The 18,535-nt window shown below is 42.1% G+C and overlaps 2 protein-coding genes across 2 annotated transcripts; both read left to right on the top strand.

Annotated features, from left to right (window-relative positions):
• The first annotated feature begins 5,850 nt into the window (after nt 1-5,850).
• On the top strand, nt 5,851-7,724 carry LOC118567171 (nuclear factor 7, brain-like). Its single transcript, XM_036151627.1, has 2 exons — nt 5,851-5,977; nt 6,074-7,724. Exon 2 carries the CDS (start codon nt 6,091-6,093, stop codon nt 7,474-7,476), a length of 1,386 nt encoding a protein of 461 aa, XP_036007520.1. The 5' UTR covers nt 5,851-5,977; nt 6,074-6,090; the 3' UTR covers nt 7,477-7,724.
• Nucleotides 7,725-14,094: 6,370 nt separating this feature from the next.
• LOC118567176 (nuclear factor 7, brain-like) lies at nt 14,095-16,146 on the top strand. Its single transcript, XM_036151633.1, has 2 exons — nt 14,095-14,184; nt 14,281-16,146. The coding sequence occupies exon 2, from the start codon at nt 14,298-14,300 to the stop codon at nt 15,681-15,683; it is 1,386 nt and encodes a 461-aa protein (XP_036007526.1). The 5' UTR covers nt 14,095-14,184; nt 14,281-14,297; the 3' UTR covers nt 15,684-16,146.
• Nucleotides 16,147-18,535: the final 2,389 nt, after the last annotated feature.

Raw genomic sequence — 18,535 nt, 5'->3', positions numbered from 1 at the left:
CCCGTCCACGCATCATGTGACCCGAAAGTGAAGTTACCGATGCGTTTGTGGAGTGGAGGACTAGTCCGACCAGGTTCTTCGGTGTTCGGGGGGATTTTCTCCGGACGCGATGGAGACGTTAAACAAACTGAAGTATCTGGACGCTTATCCCAAAACTCTGAAGTAGTGATGGTCGATGAGGCGTTATGAAGCGTTTCGACACGTTGCCAAACTGTATTGATACTGTGTCACTAAATACTGACACCTGCTGGACGTTAAAAATCCCTACAGGCAATCTGTAGGGACAGTTAACTGACACTGATTTGATGACCTAGTATACACAATAATACAATTTAAGTCATTGTATGTTGCATTGTATTATTTCATATTTTCATTTCAATTTAAAATATCTTTGATTTTTTTTTTTTTAGATACAGTCAACAAAGTATGTGAACCTGTATCATAACGTAATAACCTCTGAGTAAACATGTTGTGAATGAGGATGCTTGTGGACTGGCTTTTTTTTTTTTTTTTTTTTTTACAAAATTTAATAAAAAAAAAAAAAAAGTTGTTTCAACGTTTTGATATTAAGTCTGTTACGCTTTTTTGATATCACATCTCCAGCTGTAGAAAACACCCGCTCACACACAGATGACGCTGGAGTGCAGAGAAATTGTAATGAAAAACGGAAGAGGTTTGGACAGACTGTCTTTTGGTTTTTCCAGTATATCATAGGATCCTGGGACCCTCTGCTAAGTATCTGTGCACCTCCTGGATGGCATCAGCTGTGGCACTTTGGGTCTGCCTGCCCACTTCGATGTCAAGATGTTGCCAAATGTTATGTAAAAAGAACAAATTGGCATTTTAGTACATGATTTATAAACAACAAACTGCTCAATAACATGCCTGAAGTATAGGGCAGACAGCTTTTGTGAAGATGGTCCTGGCTGGGGCTCATTTGGGGTCGTCAGATAATTTATTTCAATATTCTCAGCCGCACATCGCTTTACAACGAAGGAACGCTCTCAGTTCTGAACAATTTATTTGTGCTGCTCTTCATTTTTATGCCAACGGCAGCTTTTTAATAACGTAGGAGATGCAGAATTTTTTTCAGAGGCAACCGTATGTTGCGCTGTCAGAAATGTTACTCAGTTAGAGTTTAAAGGTGTTCCAGAATGAAAGCAATAATTTATTCTGTATCAAATTTTGGCACTTCCAGCTCTAATTTTCCATTATATATAGCCTATGTGGTAATATAAAGTGAGGTTGGCACAAATTAAACACCTACAAGTTAATCAGTGTCAACTCATTTTAAGTATTGGTGAACAATGGCAAAACGATGAGCATATCAGTTATTTCAATAACTCCCACCATCCCGTCATTAATTGCATGTGTTGAATATAGCCAATTAATGCTTTAGTTGAGTACCGTTAAACATAAGGAAACTTTTAACTTAACCTTACCTGGTTAAGCTGTACTTTATCATTATTTGCTGACATGTCATTTCAATGCTTTTAGTAATCAATGCCCCCCCCCCCATACTCCCCCCTTAGTGTTGAACGAGTGAAGTGTGAGAAAACAGCTTTAATTCTCCATCACATAACTTTCATATTGCGCATGCATTGACTTTTTCAACAATTCTCTCTTGCGGTTTTCAGCAGCAACGACATTGTTTCTTATGGTTTAATATTGTCCATATGCCTTCTTTAAAGATTTCTAATTCTACTCGCAACACATGCGCACTTCCAAGCTTATTTCCTGTCATTGCCACGGTGAATCACGTTATTTGCGTTCCAATGATCGGGCGTTTTTTCATGCTCATGCTCACATTCAAGTCATGGTTGATCGGACGCTGTTGTGTTTAGTTACCTGACTTATATCATCTGTTCTGAAACCAGAAACGCTGAGTATGAGATCATCCTCTATTACCATCTAACATAGAAAGTACTCCTGGGTCAATGTGAGCTTCTGTGCTTTCTGTGTCTCTGCTCTGTCTTCTCTAAGCCCCAGTGGGTGGAGGCAGATGAGCGTTCACACTGAGCCTGGTTCTGGTTCTGCTGGAGGTTCTCCTCCCTGTTAAAGGGGAGTTTCCAATTCAATTTTATTTATATAGCGCCAATTCAAGAAACATGTCATCTCAAGGCAACAACCTACCCCACTACCGGGGTAGGTTGTAACATCTGCTGGGGTAAGTTGTAAGAATTAGACAAAAGAAACAAAAACAGAGGCCACACCATGTGATATGCTTCAAAAAGAGGTTTACTGAATTAAAAGAACAATACAAGAACAATGTCTGTCTCTCTCTCTCTGTCTCTCTCTGTGACTGACCATAACTCAAATATACTCTGTTTGTGTGTGCGCATGTGTGTAAATTATTCTACTAAAACAAACTTCCTTAACACGTATAATGTATGCTTAATGAACACTGAACAAACATGTAAGTCTAACAAAAACCAATGTCAATGTGTGTGTGTGCTTGTGTTTGTGTCTATGTGTGTGTATCCATATTCAGAGTCACAGTGGTGACAAATGAATGATGGTAGCCCAGGAGTGCAGGCTTGGTGGGCCCAGAGACTGCATAGGGCACATTTTGCCAACACTTCTTGTGGCTTTGAGTTGCCAAATGGCTCCATACAGACAACACAAAAATATTCATCGTCTGAGGTCTCAGAATCCTCAGCATTGGCTTTTAACATTTTCTTGGCAGGCTTTCTCTTCTTCTTTTGCTTGCCTTTATTCTTTGCAAAGAAACCCTTCCTTACATTTTTGCTTCCTCTTCTCTGTTCTTCTTCCATCAGTGCTTGTTTCACTGGTGTGTCAGTGAGTATTTCAGATTTCCTTTTCTTTCTGATCCGGCCAGTTGTTTTCCTTGGCCCTGCTTTTGGAAAGCTCCAGATGTCAGTGATGTACCTGGGTCGGGGCAGTCAGTGACTTGTGAGGGTGCATAGTCACACTCCTCAAAAATGTCAGGATTGAAGGACCAAATACCTGTGGACTGGGAACCGGCTTGAATGTTTTTCGGTGTTGCAGCTGCAGGCAGAGCAGTCTTCACAATACCTGGAATATCATATATCGTCATTGTCTTGGCCAGTGTGCGATTTGCAAAAAAAACAGAGGGGGGGATCATTTCCTCGATTAATCACATAATGTCGATAGGTAACTCGAGATTATTTGCAAATTAATTGTATGTTTTATCCTTTTATTTCTGAAAGTGTAATAGCCTGTTTGGGCATTTTAATATGCAATTTTGCAATAAATGACACTAATAAAATACATGCTTGTACAAAAAATATTTTTATTTTGTTATTTTTCAAGCACTTTTGAGAATTGGAATGAAAACATCCTAGTGCCAAATGTTAAACTCTGGACTATAATGGCTAAATGACTAATCATGACGCCCTGATGTTTACACAATGTGTAAATAAATTTGTAAATAAATACCATACCGATATATTTTTTTGCCTCTTAAACAAAGATAGACATGGTATCTTGGCAGGGTTTATCTTCATCCGGGCATCACTTGCGGTGTTCACCATTTTCTTAAATGGGCCGTAGACACTGCGATCCAGTGGCTGAAGTTTATGGCTACAGTGTGGGGAGGGGGAGGTAAGTAGTACTATTCCCTTTTCTTTGCAGAAATCAATAGCTTTAACATTTATATGTGAACAGTGATTATCCAGCAAAAGTAAAACCTTCTTCACTGGGCTGACCTTTGTGTGTTTTGCAAAATGAGCAAGAAATAAGAGGAAGTCTTCCTCCTGCATCTATCCTGAGGCGTTGCCACTTCCTGCACGCCCAGTTGGCCCACTCTGAATGAAGAGTTCCTTGTAACGTTTACGGGAGAATACAAAGAAGGGACGAACTGCATTTCCCAGCGCTTGCACAGCGCATGCTACTGACACGAGCACACCTCTCTCACCTGATGTCATCGCACCCACCTGCTTGACACCACGACGAGCAAACACACGGTCTGGTGATTGGATTGTTGTTACACCAGTTTCATCTACATTCCATATATCGCTCCCGTCGAAGTTGTATCTCTCAATGACCTGTCCAAGGCTGTTGAAGAAACGTTCCACATTTTGCCGGTTAAAACTTGTGGCCCGTGTAAGGCCGGTTGACTCAGGACTCCTTATTGACAGGCTAGGGTCCCGCTTCATAAATAATGTGAGCCAGTCAGGCCCTGCCATCTGCTTCTCATCCCATGTTTGTGGGTGTTTGATGTTATATGTTACTGCCAGTTGATATGCAAACTTTCTGACCTAAAAGAAAGAGAAATAGAAAATCAGAGTACATTGACACAAAAAGTTTTTCAATTTGTCTAACACCTACGCTGGTATTCAATTCTTCTCTTGTCTCCAGTGATTAACCTGTAATATGCTTACCGCACGTGGAGTCAGTCCATAATACAGGTCTGCTGTCTGAGTCAAATAGTCAGCCAACACTTCCTCCTGCACCTCAGAGAAGATTTTGTTGCTGTAACAATAACCTACACTGGGAAGATCACTGGACCCCTGTTCTCTCAGCTTCTGCAGTGATTTGCAGTATCTGCTCAGTGTTACATGGCAGATCCTATGCGCCTTCGCAACTGATCTGACTGACTTGCTTATCTTTGTGACCTCATCAGATGCCTTTTTTTAAAACATCTGCAGGCACACCTCTATCAGTCTTTTCGTATCCACTGCCTTGGCATTCTGTAAAATTATCAAAATCAAAATGTTCTTAGTTGTATGTAAGGGGATGGTTGTAACACTTTTTAAAGATGTGTTACAACCCACCCCAACCCTGTCAGCCATGTTTAGCTAGCTGTAGTAGCATAGCGGTCTGAAATTAGCACGGGAAAATGCATCACATTTTGTCTTGAGAAATTACACTTTCATCTAATGTAAGTAATATGCTTTTATCTGCAACAGTAAAAGTACTAAACAAAATATAGTCATGGTCAAAAAATGTACTTTCTTACCTCAAAATCCGTTTTTTCTCCTTAGTATCTGCATGTGCCTGTTTCCAGCCTTGACAATCACAATATGGGATTGGGGAGGAAGCAGGTAAACACTGAAATGATCATGTGACTCCGGTCTTATCCCTGATTGGTGGAACTGGTGGTGTTACAGCTCTCCCTATGTTACAACCATACCCGATCTCCCCTACATGCAATAAACATGTAGAGAATAATAAAAATAACTCTAACAAACTTTAAGAAGCGTTTGTTTCCTAAAGAAAAACAATAACATCAAACTCCTGCCATTCCACTGTTCTGAAAGCTTGAGGCCACCAGATCATTCTTCTCTCTGATTGGTTGACTGGAGAGACTCCTGGACTCATGTAGAGGCCAAAGGTTCTGTGGGTTCCTCCAGGACTAGCTCCTCTCAGGTTGTAAAGCTGCACATTGTGATGCTGATGGTTGCTTCATGCTCGACTGACGGATCTTTGGACCTCTATTGTTACACATCTTTAACCTGCTGCATCTAAAGCTTCTGATTATATTTTCATTTCTGCAGCTCAGTTGGGGAGGTTCTTCTGGGAGTGCTCGCTCCCCTTCCTAGGGTTGAACACCCATCGCTCCTCTGGGGGTTTGCCTCCTTATGCAGATCTGTAGGAGCTATGGGGGCTTCTTCCCATTCTATATCACTATTATCTACATTTGCAACATGTTATTCAGTTTCTTTTAAAAATGAATTTTCCTTCAGTATCCTCAGGCTGGTTTAGTTTTTAGGATTTATAAAAAGAAAGTATCTGCTGTCACTTGGACAAAAACCTTAAAAAGAAATACCAAGAAGGTTGTTTTTTATCTGATGTCTGAAAATGAAGGAGAACCTGTTCAGCTGCAAGCAAAGTTAAAATGAAACCTTAGTAAAAAAAGAAACAGGTTTAAGCTCCGCCTCTCACCTAACACACCTGAAACAGCCTGGAACCAGTTTTCATTTCTGTCATAGAGACAAACCAGCAGCTTCGTCTGAGTCCAGGAGAAAAAAAGAGGAAACCTCCAACCCTGAAGGTGAGTTGGACCCAGAACATCAATCAGAGTCACTTTGAGGGACGTTAGTAGAGGAGGGAGGAGAACCAAGACTGACTGGACCTTCTGTGTTTTTAGCTTCACTCAGAGACTAAATGGCTTCCAGATTAGAGGAGGATCTCTGCTGTCCGGTCTGTCAGGACGTCTTTAAGGATCCGGTTCTTCTGTCATGTAGCCACAGCTTCTGTAAGGAGTGTCTGAAGAACTGGTGGAGAGAGAAACCAATAAAAGAGTGTCCAGTTTGTAAGACAATATCCTTCACCAAAGATCCACCCTGTAATCTGGCTCTGAAGAACCTGTGTGAGACCTTCCTACAGCAGAGAGACCAGAGAGCTTCAGAGGATCTCTGCAGTCTGCACTCTGAGAAACTCAAACTCTTCTGTCTGGACCATCAGCAGCCAGTGTGTCTCGTCTGCAAAGATTCAAAAAATCACACCAACCACAGATTCAGACCCATTGATGAAGCTGCTGAGGATCACAAGAAGAACCTTCAGAAAACTCTGAAACCTTTAAAGAAGAACCTGGAGCTCAGGAAGAAAGTTCTAGAGAAGTTTGATCAGACAGCAGAACACATGAAGGTCCAGGCCCGACACACAGAGAGGCTGATTAAGGAGCAGTTTAAGAAGCTTCATCAGTTTCTAGCAGAGGAAGAGGAGGCCAGGCTGGCTGCACTGAGGGAGGAAGAGGAGCAGAAGAGTGGGATGATGAAGGAGAAGATGGAGGCTCTGAGCAGAGAGATAGCAGCTCTTTCAGACACAGTCAGAGCCACAGAGGAGGAGCTGAGAGCTGAAGACGTCTCATTCCTGCACAACTACAAGGCTGCAGTGGAAAGAGTCCAGCGCTGCCCCCTGCTGGAGGATCCACAGCTGCCCTCAGGAGCTCTGATAGACCAGGCCAAACATCTGGGCAACCTGGCCTTCAACATCTGGAGCAACATGGAGAACATGGTCTCCTACACTCCTCTCATCCTGGACCCAAACACTGCTGATCCAGAACTCATCCTGTCTGAAGATCTGACCAGTTTGACTTTTGGAGAGGAACAGCAGCTTCCTGATAATCCAGAGAGGTTTGGGTCAGAGGATGGTGTCCTGAGTTCTGAGGGCTTCAACTCAGGGAACCACAGCTGGGATGTTGATGTTGGAGACAGTGAATTCTGGGCAGTTGGTGTGTTAGCAGAGTCTGTCCAGAGGAAGGGAAACATAGAGTCTGGATGGTTGGATCTAGGGTTCTATAAAGGTAAATACTCAGCACGGTCTGCTCCATCTCCTCTCATGTTTCTCTCAGTCCAGAAGAAGCTCCAGAGGATCAGAGTGATTCTGGACTGGGACAGAGGAAAGCTGTCCTTCTCTGATCTGGACACTAACTCACACATACACACCTTCACACACACCTTCACTGACAAGATGTTTCCATTCTTCGACACTGACGATAAAGTAAAAATCCTACCGATGAAGATCTCAGTGAGCAAACAGCAGCTCTGATGTTCTCAGCATTAAGAACACAAAGTCCAGATAAAACCTTGATGATCTGATTGAAACTCAGTGATTTTAAACACAATCTTGGAGCTTTTTATTCTGAATTACTTTGAATTTAAACTTAGTTCTTGGGTTACTTTATATTTTGGGTTATTAATCAGATTTATTTGTAGGTTAATACTTATTGAAATGTTTAATAAAATATACTGGATTTTATTTAGAAGATTTAGAGGGAAGGGTCCTGAATGTAAATGCATGCCACACTTTTCAGATATTTGTTTTTACATTTTCATTTTGCTCGACTTAAAATCTCAGCAGATTTATTGACATTTATGTTTTTAATGCTGCAAAACGTAGAAAAGGTAAAGGGGGATGAACTCTTCTGCAGGTCGCTGGATGTGAAGCTTAATAGTTTTTACAGTAAAAGTCAAATTAAAGAGAAAAAATGCATACATTTTATTATTAAAATGTAATGACTCTGGATGAAACAGTTCTACTGCTTCATCCTCCCACACTGGTTACAACACCCCGTGTTATAAGTTTGTATTTTAAAAAGTATAAAAAAGTATAGTAATAAAATTAGGTTCCTGCCCTTTTAATCCTCTAAAACATAGGTCAAACAGACTGAAGGCAATTTATCCGGCGCAAAAGAGCAAAAAAAGGCATATGTCATAAAGGCATATATCCTTTTAAATTGTATAAAGTGGCTAAAACCGGTCCGAATGTTGATTTTTTTAAACCGTGTAGTAACATCATCCCGCCACTAGATGTCAGTTTTCCCATAACTTTAAACAATGTCCAGAAATGTCCAAAAAGAGAAAAAGTGATTCAGAATGACGATTTTAAAGTGTAACTCACCCCGATATGAACCTATTTTGGCAGATAAACTGGGACTAAGGTGCTAATTTTGTTTATATTTCCACATCATCCACACAGGTGCAACCGGCCCTTTTTAACGGCTTCATGATTACGAAGCGCCCCAATGTAGAAATGAGTTTGACACGCCTGCTCTAAAACCATCTTCCTGTTCTTCATCTTTTCTTCAATCCTTTCTTCAGTTTTTGATTAATATTTTTTATTTATTCACCAACTTACTTTTATCTACTGTAAAGTTCCTCCTCTAGTTGGCCGATTACAACCATTTGTGTGACAGAGCGGCAACTACTGTACAGGAGTGACCTGGTATTGTGACACGTCAGTCATCTGTCATGTACTAAAGTGTATGTCTTTTAATAAAAAACATTTACTTTCTCTTCAACTTTTACTCAAACTTTGGTGCATTAAAAACCGCATTGAAATAAAATTTATAAAAATTGGCCTAATACAGGAAGTGTTTTTTAAAGACTTACCCAAATTCTGTTATATTGCTGAAAATAGACTATTTTGTTTCAATGGGGTCGCAAAGAATTTAGCAAACTGTATGACCATCTTTTAATGAGAAGAAAATCTGACTGGGTAATTTTAGTTTGTTTTTAAAGTGGATTTCTGGCCCTCCAGTACTTTTGACTTGACAATTTTGGCCCCTGGTCCAGATATAAACGCCCAGTCTGTATTTCCTTCAGGGGGAGACCAGGGAACGAACGCCGTCTACGAATAAACCGTCTCTCCGCTAAGCTGGAGCAAACATGGACCCGTTTCCTCAAGTCTTTTTGATAATATTAGTTTTAGGCAGTATTGTATAAAGTACTGAAATCTCGGAGTCAAGTAAAAGTATAAGTACCTCTCCAAAATATGACTTTGGTAAAAGTCCAAGTCACTGACTGTAACGAGTAACTAAACCAAACATTGAAAATCTATCTGAGTAAAAGTATGCAATTAAGTTCAGAAATATAGTGAAGTAAAAGTTATCAAAAAATTTATACTCGAGAAAAGTATAAAGTACTCCAAAATATACTTAAATACAGTAGTGAAGTAATTTTACTTTGTTAGTATACAACACTGGTTTTAGGAGAAACTTTTGCCCCTCTCTGGTTTCTAGCTAGTAGTGATGGGTCCGGCAACACCGATGCGTCGGCGCATGTGTCGGTCTCATAGAGCGAAACCCGTGTCGATGTGTGTATTGCTACGGAAAAGTCACGTGACCGATACAGGAACTGTTTCGGTCACGTGACCAATACAGCACCTGTTTCGAACTGACTGACGTGCCAAACTGTTTCTGTTCCCTCTAAGCTGCACGCGTGTGCATTCGCGCACAGCAGCGCGCACAGCAAAGCTTATGCTGCGCAGTAAATAAAATCCAAGCTGAACTGTAAACAAAATAATGGTTAATAATGGTTAATTTTTAACTATTTTGCAACTCTGGTGTGATGGTGTTGTACCACAGTCTCGCTCTGTGAGCGCCAGGTGCTGATCGGAGCGCACCACTGATGGATGGGTTCTGCAACGCTTTTTTGGTTGGGCGGGTTGCGCTGTGCGTCTTTGTTCTGAGCGTCGTTTCAGAAAAAAACGGCTGATCTACACTGAGTAGAAAGTTGCTACTCTGAGTAGTTCTTGCTCCCTTTGTCATACTCAGCATGTCCGATTTCAGAACAGATGATATCAGTCAGGTAACTAAACACAGCACCCGATCAACCATTTGTAAAAAAAAAAAAAAAAAAAAAAAAAAGCCAGTCCACAAGCATCCTCCTTCACATTATTTATTGACTGTATCTAAAAAAAAAATCAAATATATGTTTAATTCAAATGAAAATATAAAATAATACTATGCAACATACAATGATTTAAATTGTATTGTGTATACTTGGTCATCAAATCAGTGTCAGTTAACTCTGTCAACCAGGTTGCCTGTAGGGATTTTTAAGGTCCAGCAGGTGTCAGTATTCAGTGACACAGTATCGGCACAGTATCGGCACAGAGTTGCAATGTGTCGAAACGTTTCATGACGCCTCATCGACCCATCACTACTAGCTAGTATCGAGTTTCCAACAGCGACTGATTTTTCAGTCTCCTTTAAAGTAACTAAAGTCTTAGAGGAAATGTACTTTAAAGTCTGTGTATTTTGGAGTTTTTTGGCGTCAGCCCTGCGGTGGTTCCGCCGTGTTTCTGCAGAATCTGGGGTCTCCTCTTCACACATCATACGACCCGTCTCTCTCTCACAGATGCATCCTCATGGCACGCATTCACTGCAACTCTGAACAAAACACGGCGCCCCTGGGTTTTTCTTTTTCATGTGATTTTAATACAAAAACCTGTTATAGAAAAAAACAAAAACATAAAAACCGACATAAGTTAAAACTGTTCGCTGCAGCGACAGAACCGCAGCAGCTCCCAGCGAAACAAACCAAACGATGACTTTTTTTTTTTTTTGTGTCCACTGGAAGACGTAAGGCAACCTGATCCGCCGGCGACTGGAACCATCAGAACTCGCAGGTTTCCGTCTCCGACCGGAACCAGAGGCTCCTGGTTCCGATCGGCGCAGAAGTCAGTCAGTCAGTCAGTCAGGGTTAAAAAGTTTCACTTTATTTACATGTGGCTAAATATTTACACGTCTCCATTAGTGTCGATGATGATTCTTCTGGACTGACTTCCTGAAATGATCCGGACTGGTTCTGGTTGCTGTAAGCAGTCGTTGCTGAAACCCTCGGCTCATTTAAGATAATAATAATAATAATAAGAAGAAGAAGCTGCTGTGTCTGTTTTGGGTTCCACCTGCAGTCTCTCACAACCTTTGACTGAACCCAGACTCTGGCGCTCTGCTGACGGCCTGTTCTGCTGGTTCTGGTGGTTCTGATGGAGAACGCCTCCCTACATTCTGTTAAAACCTCCTCCCGGCCGGGCCGCCCCTGTACACGTTTCCGCCCGGACCTGCAGGACCGTAGAACCCCCCCAGGAGGTCCATCCCAGTCTGCTGGAAGCCCCAGACCAGGGGATTGCCTGTCGGGCCCAACCCGCCCGGCCAGAGCTGCGGGTGGGGCAAGAGGCCCCTCAGTCCTCCCAGAGGCCGCAGGGGCCCCAGTAAGGGTCCTGGGTGGAAATGCTGGCCGTGGACCTGAGGCAGGTGTGGAGTGGGCCGAAGGCCGACACCCGGCTGGGGCGGCACGCAGTACGGCCGGATCTGGGCCGGCTGCTTCTGCTGGAGGTTCTGCGCGGTCGGAGCGGGCTTCGGGTCGTGATCCCGACACATCAAGACGGGGATTCTGGACTCTGGGTCGCTGCTGCTCTGTGGAGCCGCTCCTTTTGTGTGAATCTGCTTAAATTGTTCTGCTGCTTCATCTGAACTCGCCCCCCAAGGAGAAATAAATAATAATGAAGCGTATTTCTATGTAAATGACTCTAAACAGCTGCTATAATGATGAATTTACTGTCTGGACTGCAGCAGAGCGTGAACAGGATCATTAAAACCGGATCAGAACCGCTCAAACACCGGCCGCTGTCTGTTTCCAGGGTCTGTTACGGAAGCAGAGGGAGCTGGAGACGGACCTGAATCCTCTCAGGAGCCGCCACGACAACGAGCAGCGCGGCGCCCCCGCGGCTCGCCGCACATGACGGCGCCGGTGACCCGCCGGACCGCGGCAGGAGGCGCTAACGAACAGAACCTAAATGCAGTTTTAAATCAGCTTCCTGCCTGTTTGCAGTCTTTCGTGAAGGTAAAAGCAAAGCAGCGTTTTGAATTAACAGTCAGAATCAGAACTTCACCGCTTTTCGGATCATGGGTGCGTAGACGAGACTCGGGAGCTTCCTCCATCAGACACCGACCCGTCTCCAGAACGGCTCCAGCTCAGGTTTCTCTTAACCCGCCGGCACCAGAACTTCTGCTGGACCGGTTTGGTTCCTGCTGAACGACCAGCGCCAAGTTCCTAAATGTGCAGTTTAGATTTTATTTATTGGAAATGTAATAAATTATGTGGTTTGTTGATGCCTGATTAAATTAAAGTTGTTTTTCTTTTTTTTCTCACATCATTTTATTTCTTTTTTTATGTAACAGTTTGTAGGTCTTTTAGTAAATGGACCCGACCAGCTGTGATTATTATGAAAGAGAGAGTTTGGTGTTTGTCTCGTTTTCAGGCGTTAATAAAATCTGAACACAAATCATCTGGGAAACAAGAAACCTCTGAACTCAACCCAAAAAAGTTCACCGGTTCTGCTGGAGGAGCCAGGTGGTTCTGAAGGTAAAGGTCCTGTGATTTTTACCTGAATAGGACAGAGTGGCTCAGCGTAAAGCTTTACTACTTTGCCAGGAAATGGATTTAGGATGATCAGGAACCACCATGACCTAAACAGAGGTGGGTAGAGTAGCTAAAGTTCGTACTCAAGTTTTGGTCCGTGAGGCAGACACCCCGTCTACTTTTAAGACTAATCTTAAAACTTTCCTTTGTGACAAAGCTTCTAGTCAGAGTGGCTCATGTTACCCTGAGCTACCTCTATAGTTATGCTGCTATAGGCTTAGGCTGCTGGAGGACATCAGGGTCTATTTCTCTCTCTCTGCTGAGTTCTCCTACTGCTCTCCAATCTGCATTGGTTGTTGTTATTTTAACTTTATGTTCTCTGCCATTTTTCTCTTCATAGAAGGTACACCTGGTCTGGCGTTCTGTTAGCTGTGACATCATCAGGGGAGGCAGATAATCCACTATTACCATCTAACATAGAAAGTACTCCTGGGTCAATGTGAGCTTCTGTGCTTTCTGTGTCTCTGCTCTGTCTTCTCTAACATAGAAAGTACTCCTGGGTCAATGTGAGCTTCTGTGCTTTCTGTGTCTCTGCTCTGTCTTCTCTGAGCCCCAGTGGGTCGAGGCAGATGAGCGTTCACACTGAGCCTGGTTCTGGTTCTGCTGGAGGTTCTCCTCCTTGTTAAAGGGGAGTTTTTAATTAAATTTTATTTATATAGCTCCAATTCATGAAACATGTCATCTCAAGGCTCTTTCCAAAGTCAGACTCCATCAGATCCTCCAGGTTGGTGAGAAAGTTTCCTCTCTAAGGAAACCCAGCAGGTTGCATCAAGTCTCTCCAAGCAGCATTCACTCCTCCTGAAAGAGCGTAGAGCCACAGTGGACAGTCGTCTGCATTGTTGATGGCTTTGCAGCAATCCCTCATACTGAGCATGCATGAAGCGACAGTGGAGAGGAAAACTCCCCTTTAACAGGGAGGAGAACCCCCAGCAGAACCAGAACCAGGCTCAGTGTGAACGCTCATCTGCCTCCACCCACTGGGGCTTAGAGAAGACAGAGCAGAGACACAGAAAGCACAGAAGCTCACATTGACCCAGGAGTACTTTCTATGTTAGAGAAGACAGAGCAGAGACACAGAAAGCACAGAAGCTCACATTGACCCAGGAGTACTTTCTATGTTAGATGGTAATAGTGAATAATCTGCCTCCCCTGATAATGTCACAAATAACAGAACGCCAGACCAGCTGTACCTTCTATCACTATAATCTACATTTGCAACATTTTATTCAGTGTCTTTTAAAAATGTATTTTCCTTCAGTATTCTCAGGCTGGACAAAAACCTCAAAAAGAAATACCAAAAAGGTTGTTTTTATCTAATGTCTGAAAATGAAGGAGAACATGTTGCAAGCAAAGTTAAAATGAAACCTTGGTTAAAAAAAAAAAAAAAAAAAAAACTCCCCAGAAAGCAACAGACCTAACAGGTTTAAGCTCCGCCTCTCACCTAACACACCTAAAACCGCCTGGAACCAGTTTTCATTCCTGTCACAGAGACAAACCAGCAGCTTCGTCTGAGTCCAGGAGAAAAAAGAGGAAACCTCCAACCCTGAAGGTGAGTTGGATCCAGAACATCATTCAGAGTCACTTTGAGGAACGTTAGTAGAGGAAGGAGGAGAACCAAGACTGACTGGACCTTCTGTGTTTTTAGCTTCACTGAGAGACTAAATGGCTTCCAGATTAGAGGAGGATCTCTGCTGTCCGGTCTGTAAAGACGTCTTTAAGGATCCGGTTGTTCTGTCATGTAGCCACAGCTTCTGTAAGGAGTGTCTGAAGACCTGGTGGAGAGAGAAAGCAGCACAAGAGTGTCCAGTTTGTAGGAAAAGATCTTCAAGGAATGAACCACCTTTAAATCTGGTTCTGAAGAACCTGTGTGAGACCTTCCTACAGCAGAGAGACCAGAGAGCTTCAGAGGATCTCTGCAGTCTGCACTCTGAGAAACTCAAACTCTTCTGTCTGGACCATCAGCAGCCAGTGTGTCTCGTCTGCAAAGATTCAAAAAAACACACCAAGCACAGATTCAGACCCATCGATGAAGCTGCTGAGGATCACAAGAAGAACCTTCAGAAAACTCTGAAACCTTTAAAGAAGAACCTGCAGCTCAGGAAGAAAGTTCTAAAGAAGTTTGATCAGACAGCAGAACACATGAAGGTCCAGGCCCGACACACAGAGAGGCTGATTAAGGAGCAGTTTAAGAAGCTTCATCAGTTTCTAGCAGAGGAAGAGGAGGCCAGGCTGGCTGCACTGAGGGAGGAAGAGGAGCAGAAGAGTGGGATGATGAATGAGAAGATGGAGGCTCTGAGCAGAGAGATAGCAGCTCTTTCAGACACAGTCAGAGCCACAGAGGAGGAGCTGAGAGCTGAAGACGTCTCATTCCTGCACAACTACAAGGCTGCAGTGGAAAGAGTCCAGCGCTGCCCCCTGCTGGAGGATCCACAGCTGCCCTCAGGAGCTCTGATAGACCAGGCCAAACATCTGGGCAACCTGGCCTTCAACATCTGGAGCAACATGGAGAACATGGTCTCCTACACTCCTCTCATCCTGGACCCAAACACCGCTCATCCAGTACTCATCCTGTCTGAAGATCTGACCAGTTTGACTTTAGGAGAGAAACAGCAGCGTCCTGTTAATCCAGAGAGGTTTGGGTCAGAGTTTTCTGTCCTGAGTTCTGAGGGCTTCAACTCAGGGAACCACAGCTGGGATGTTGATGTTGGAGACAGTGAATTCTGGGAGGTCGGTGTGATAGCAGAGTCTGTCCAGAAGAAGGGAGACATAGATTCTGGAAGGCTGATTCTAGAGTTCTATGAAGGTAAATACTCAGTAGAGTCTCCTTCATCTGATGACATGGATCTCTCAGTCCAGAAGAAGCTCCAGAGGATCAGAGTGAATCTGGACTGGGACAGAGGAAAGCTGTCCTTCTCTGATCTGGACACTAACTCACACATACACACCTTCACACACACCTTCACTGACAAGATGTTTCCATTCTTCAGGACTCTGGATAAAGTAAAGATCCTACCGATGAAGATCTCAGTGAGCAAACAGCAGCTCTGATGTTCTCAGCATGAAGATCACAAAGTCCAGATGAAACCTTGATGATCTGATTGAAACTCAGTGATTTTAAACAGAATCTTGGAGCTTTTTATTCTGAATTACTTTGAATTTAAAGTTAGTTCTTGGGTTACGTTATATTTTGGGTTATTAACCAGATTTATTTGTAGGTTAATTATTATTGAAATGTTTAATAAAATGTACTGGATTTTATTTAGGGGATTTAAAGGGAAGAATCCTGAATGTAAATGCATGCCACACTTTTCAGATATTTGTTTTACATTTTCATTTTGCTTCACTTAATAAAATCTCAGCAGATTTATTGACATTTATGTTTTCAATGCTGCACAATGTGGAAAAGTTAAAGGGGGATGAACTCTTCTGCAGGACGCTGGATGTGAAGCTGAATAGTTTTTATAGTAAATGTCAAATTATTGAGAAAAAATGTACACATTTTATTAATAAAATGGAATGACTCTGGTGCAACGCCATGTCTCGTGTAAATGAGCAAGTAGCTTTATACTTTGGAATAATAATCAATAACGAAGAAAATCTATTAGCATTTAAACATCCTGTTGACGCAGACTTGATATGCATCAGGATCGCCTTCTGTTATTTTGATGCATTTCCTCAACATTTAGATTTTTTTCCTTAGTATTTGAACTTTATTCTGTTAGAAAAATAAAAATAACTACCAGGTTTGTTTTCCTTGAGTGATCCAGAAACTCCTTTGTGGCCGATTTTAATAAAATTTTTGCAAATCAACTGAAACTAAACAAACTAATGGCCCACACACATAAAAGAAGAGTTTTACTCTTTTTATTCAGCTTATTTAGAACCAAAAAGTCCACCTTCTCCTATCATTTAAAGTAAATTGAGTTATTTACCATATGAAACTTTGTTCAGAAAATAATAACGTTTATATCTTGTCTGTTTACAATATTAATTTGTTTCTAGTCACGCTGAGGACCAAATATTATATATTTGCAAAATATTACTACAGTCACATCTCTTCATTTGCTCCGTTAACGCTGCTGTTGTTCAATAAAGTTTGGTTCAAAGATATGGAGAAGAAATTGATGCGGCTGCCACAGATTGGCCCGTCCACGCATCAGGTGACCCGGAAGTGAAGTTACTGATGCGTTTGTGGAGTGGAGGACTAGTCCGACCAGGTTCTTCGGTGTTCGGGGGGATTTTCTGCTGGACGCGATGGAGACGTTAAACAAACTGAAGTATCTGGACGCTTATCCCAAAACTCAGGAGTAGTGATGACTCGATGAGGCGTCATGAAACGTTTCGACACGTTGCCAAACTGTATTGATACTGTGTCACTAAATACTGACACCTGCTGGACGTTAAAAATCCCTACAGGTAACCTAGTTGACATACTTAACTGACACTGATTGATCACCTAGTATACACAATAACAGAACTTAAGTCATTGTTGCATTGTATTATTTTATATTTTCATTTGAATTTGAAATATCTTAGATTTTTTTTAGATACAGCCAATAAATAATGTGAACCTGTATCATAACGTAATAACCTCTGACTAAGAACAAATTAGCATTTTAGTACATGATTTATAAACAACAAACTGCTCAATAACATGCCTGAAGTAGGGGCAGACAGCTGGCTGGGGCTCATTTGGGGTCGTCAGATAATTTATTTCAATATTCTCAGCCACACATCGCTTTTCTAAAATAACGAAGGAACGCTCTCAGTTCTGAACAATTTCTTTCTGCTCTTCATTTTTATGCCAACAGCAGCTTTTTAATAACGTAGGAAATGCAGAAAATCTTTCAGAGGCAACTGTATGTCAGAAATGTTACTCAGTTATAGTTTAAAGGTGTTCCAGAATGAAAGCAATAATTTATTCTGTATTACATTTTGGCACTTCCAGCTCTAATTTTCCATTCTATATAGCCTATGTAGTTAATATAAAGTGAGGTTGGCACAAATTAAACACCTACAAGACAATCAATGTCAACTTATTTTTAGAAGGATTGGTGAACAATGGCAAAAAGAAGAGCATATGAGTTATTTTAATAACACACACTATCCCATCATTAATTCCATGTGTTGAATATAGTCAATTAATTCTTTAGTTGAGTACCGTTAAACATAAGGAAACTTTTAACTTAACCTTACCTGGTTAAGCTGTACTTCATCATGATTTGCTGCCATGTCATTTCAATGCTTTTAGTAATCAATGCCCCCCCCCACACACACACACACATACTCCCCCTTTAGTGTTGAACGAGTGAAGTGTGAGAAAACAGCTTTAATTCTCCATCACATAACTTTCATATTGCGCATGCATTGACTTTTTCAACAATTTTCTCTTGCGGTTTTCAGCAGCAACAATGTTGTTTCTTATGGTTTAATATCGTCCAAATGCCTTCTTTAAAGATTTCTAATTCTACTCGCAGGACATGCACACTTCCAAGCTTATTTCCAGTCGTTGCCATGGTGAATCACGTTAATTGCGTTCCAGTGATCGGGCGTTTTTTTCATGCTCACGTTCAAGGCATGGTTGATCGGACGCTGTTGTGTTTAGTTACCTGACTTATATCATCTGTTCTGAAATCAGAAACGCTGAGTATGAGATCATCCTCTATTACCATCTAACATAGAAAGTACTCCTGGGTCAATGTGAGCTTCTGTGCTTTCTGTGTCTCTGCTCTGTCTTCTCTAACATAGAAAGTACTCCTGGGTCAATGTGAGCTTCTGTGCTTTCTGTGTCTCTGCTCTGTCTTCTCTAAGCCCCAGTGGGTGGAGGCAGATGAGCGTTCACACTGAGCCTGGTTCTGGTTCTGCTGGAGGTTCTCCTCCCTGTTAAAGGGGAGTTTCCA

The sequence above is a fragment of the Fundulus heteroclitus genome, chromosome 20 (assembly GCF_011125445.2).
Source record: "Fundulus heteroclitus isolate FHET01 chromosome 20, MU-UCD_Fhet_4.1, whole genome shotgun sequence".
Lineage (NCBI taxonomy): Eukaryota > Metazoa > Chordata > Actinopteri > Cyprinodontiformes > Fundulidae > Fundulus > Fundulus heteroclitus.
The sequence above is the reverse complement of the archived record's forward strand: the minus strand, read 5'-3'. Positions and strand labels throughout refer to the sequence as shown.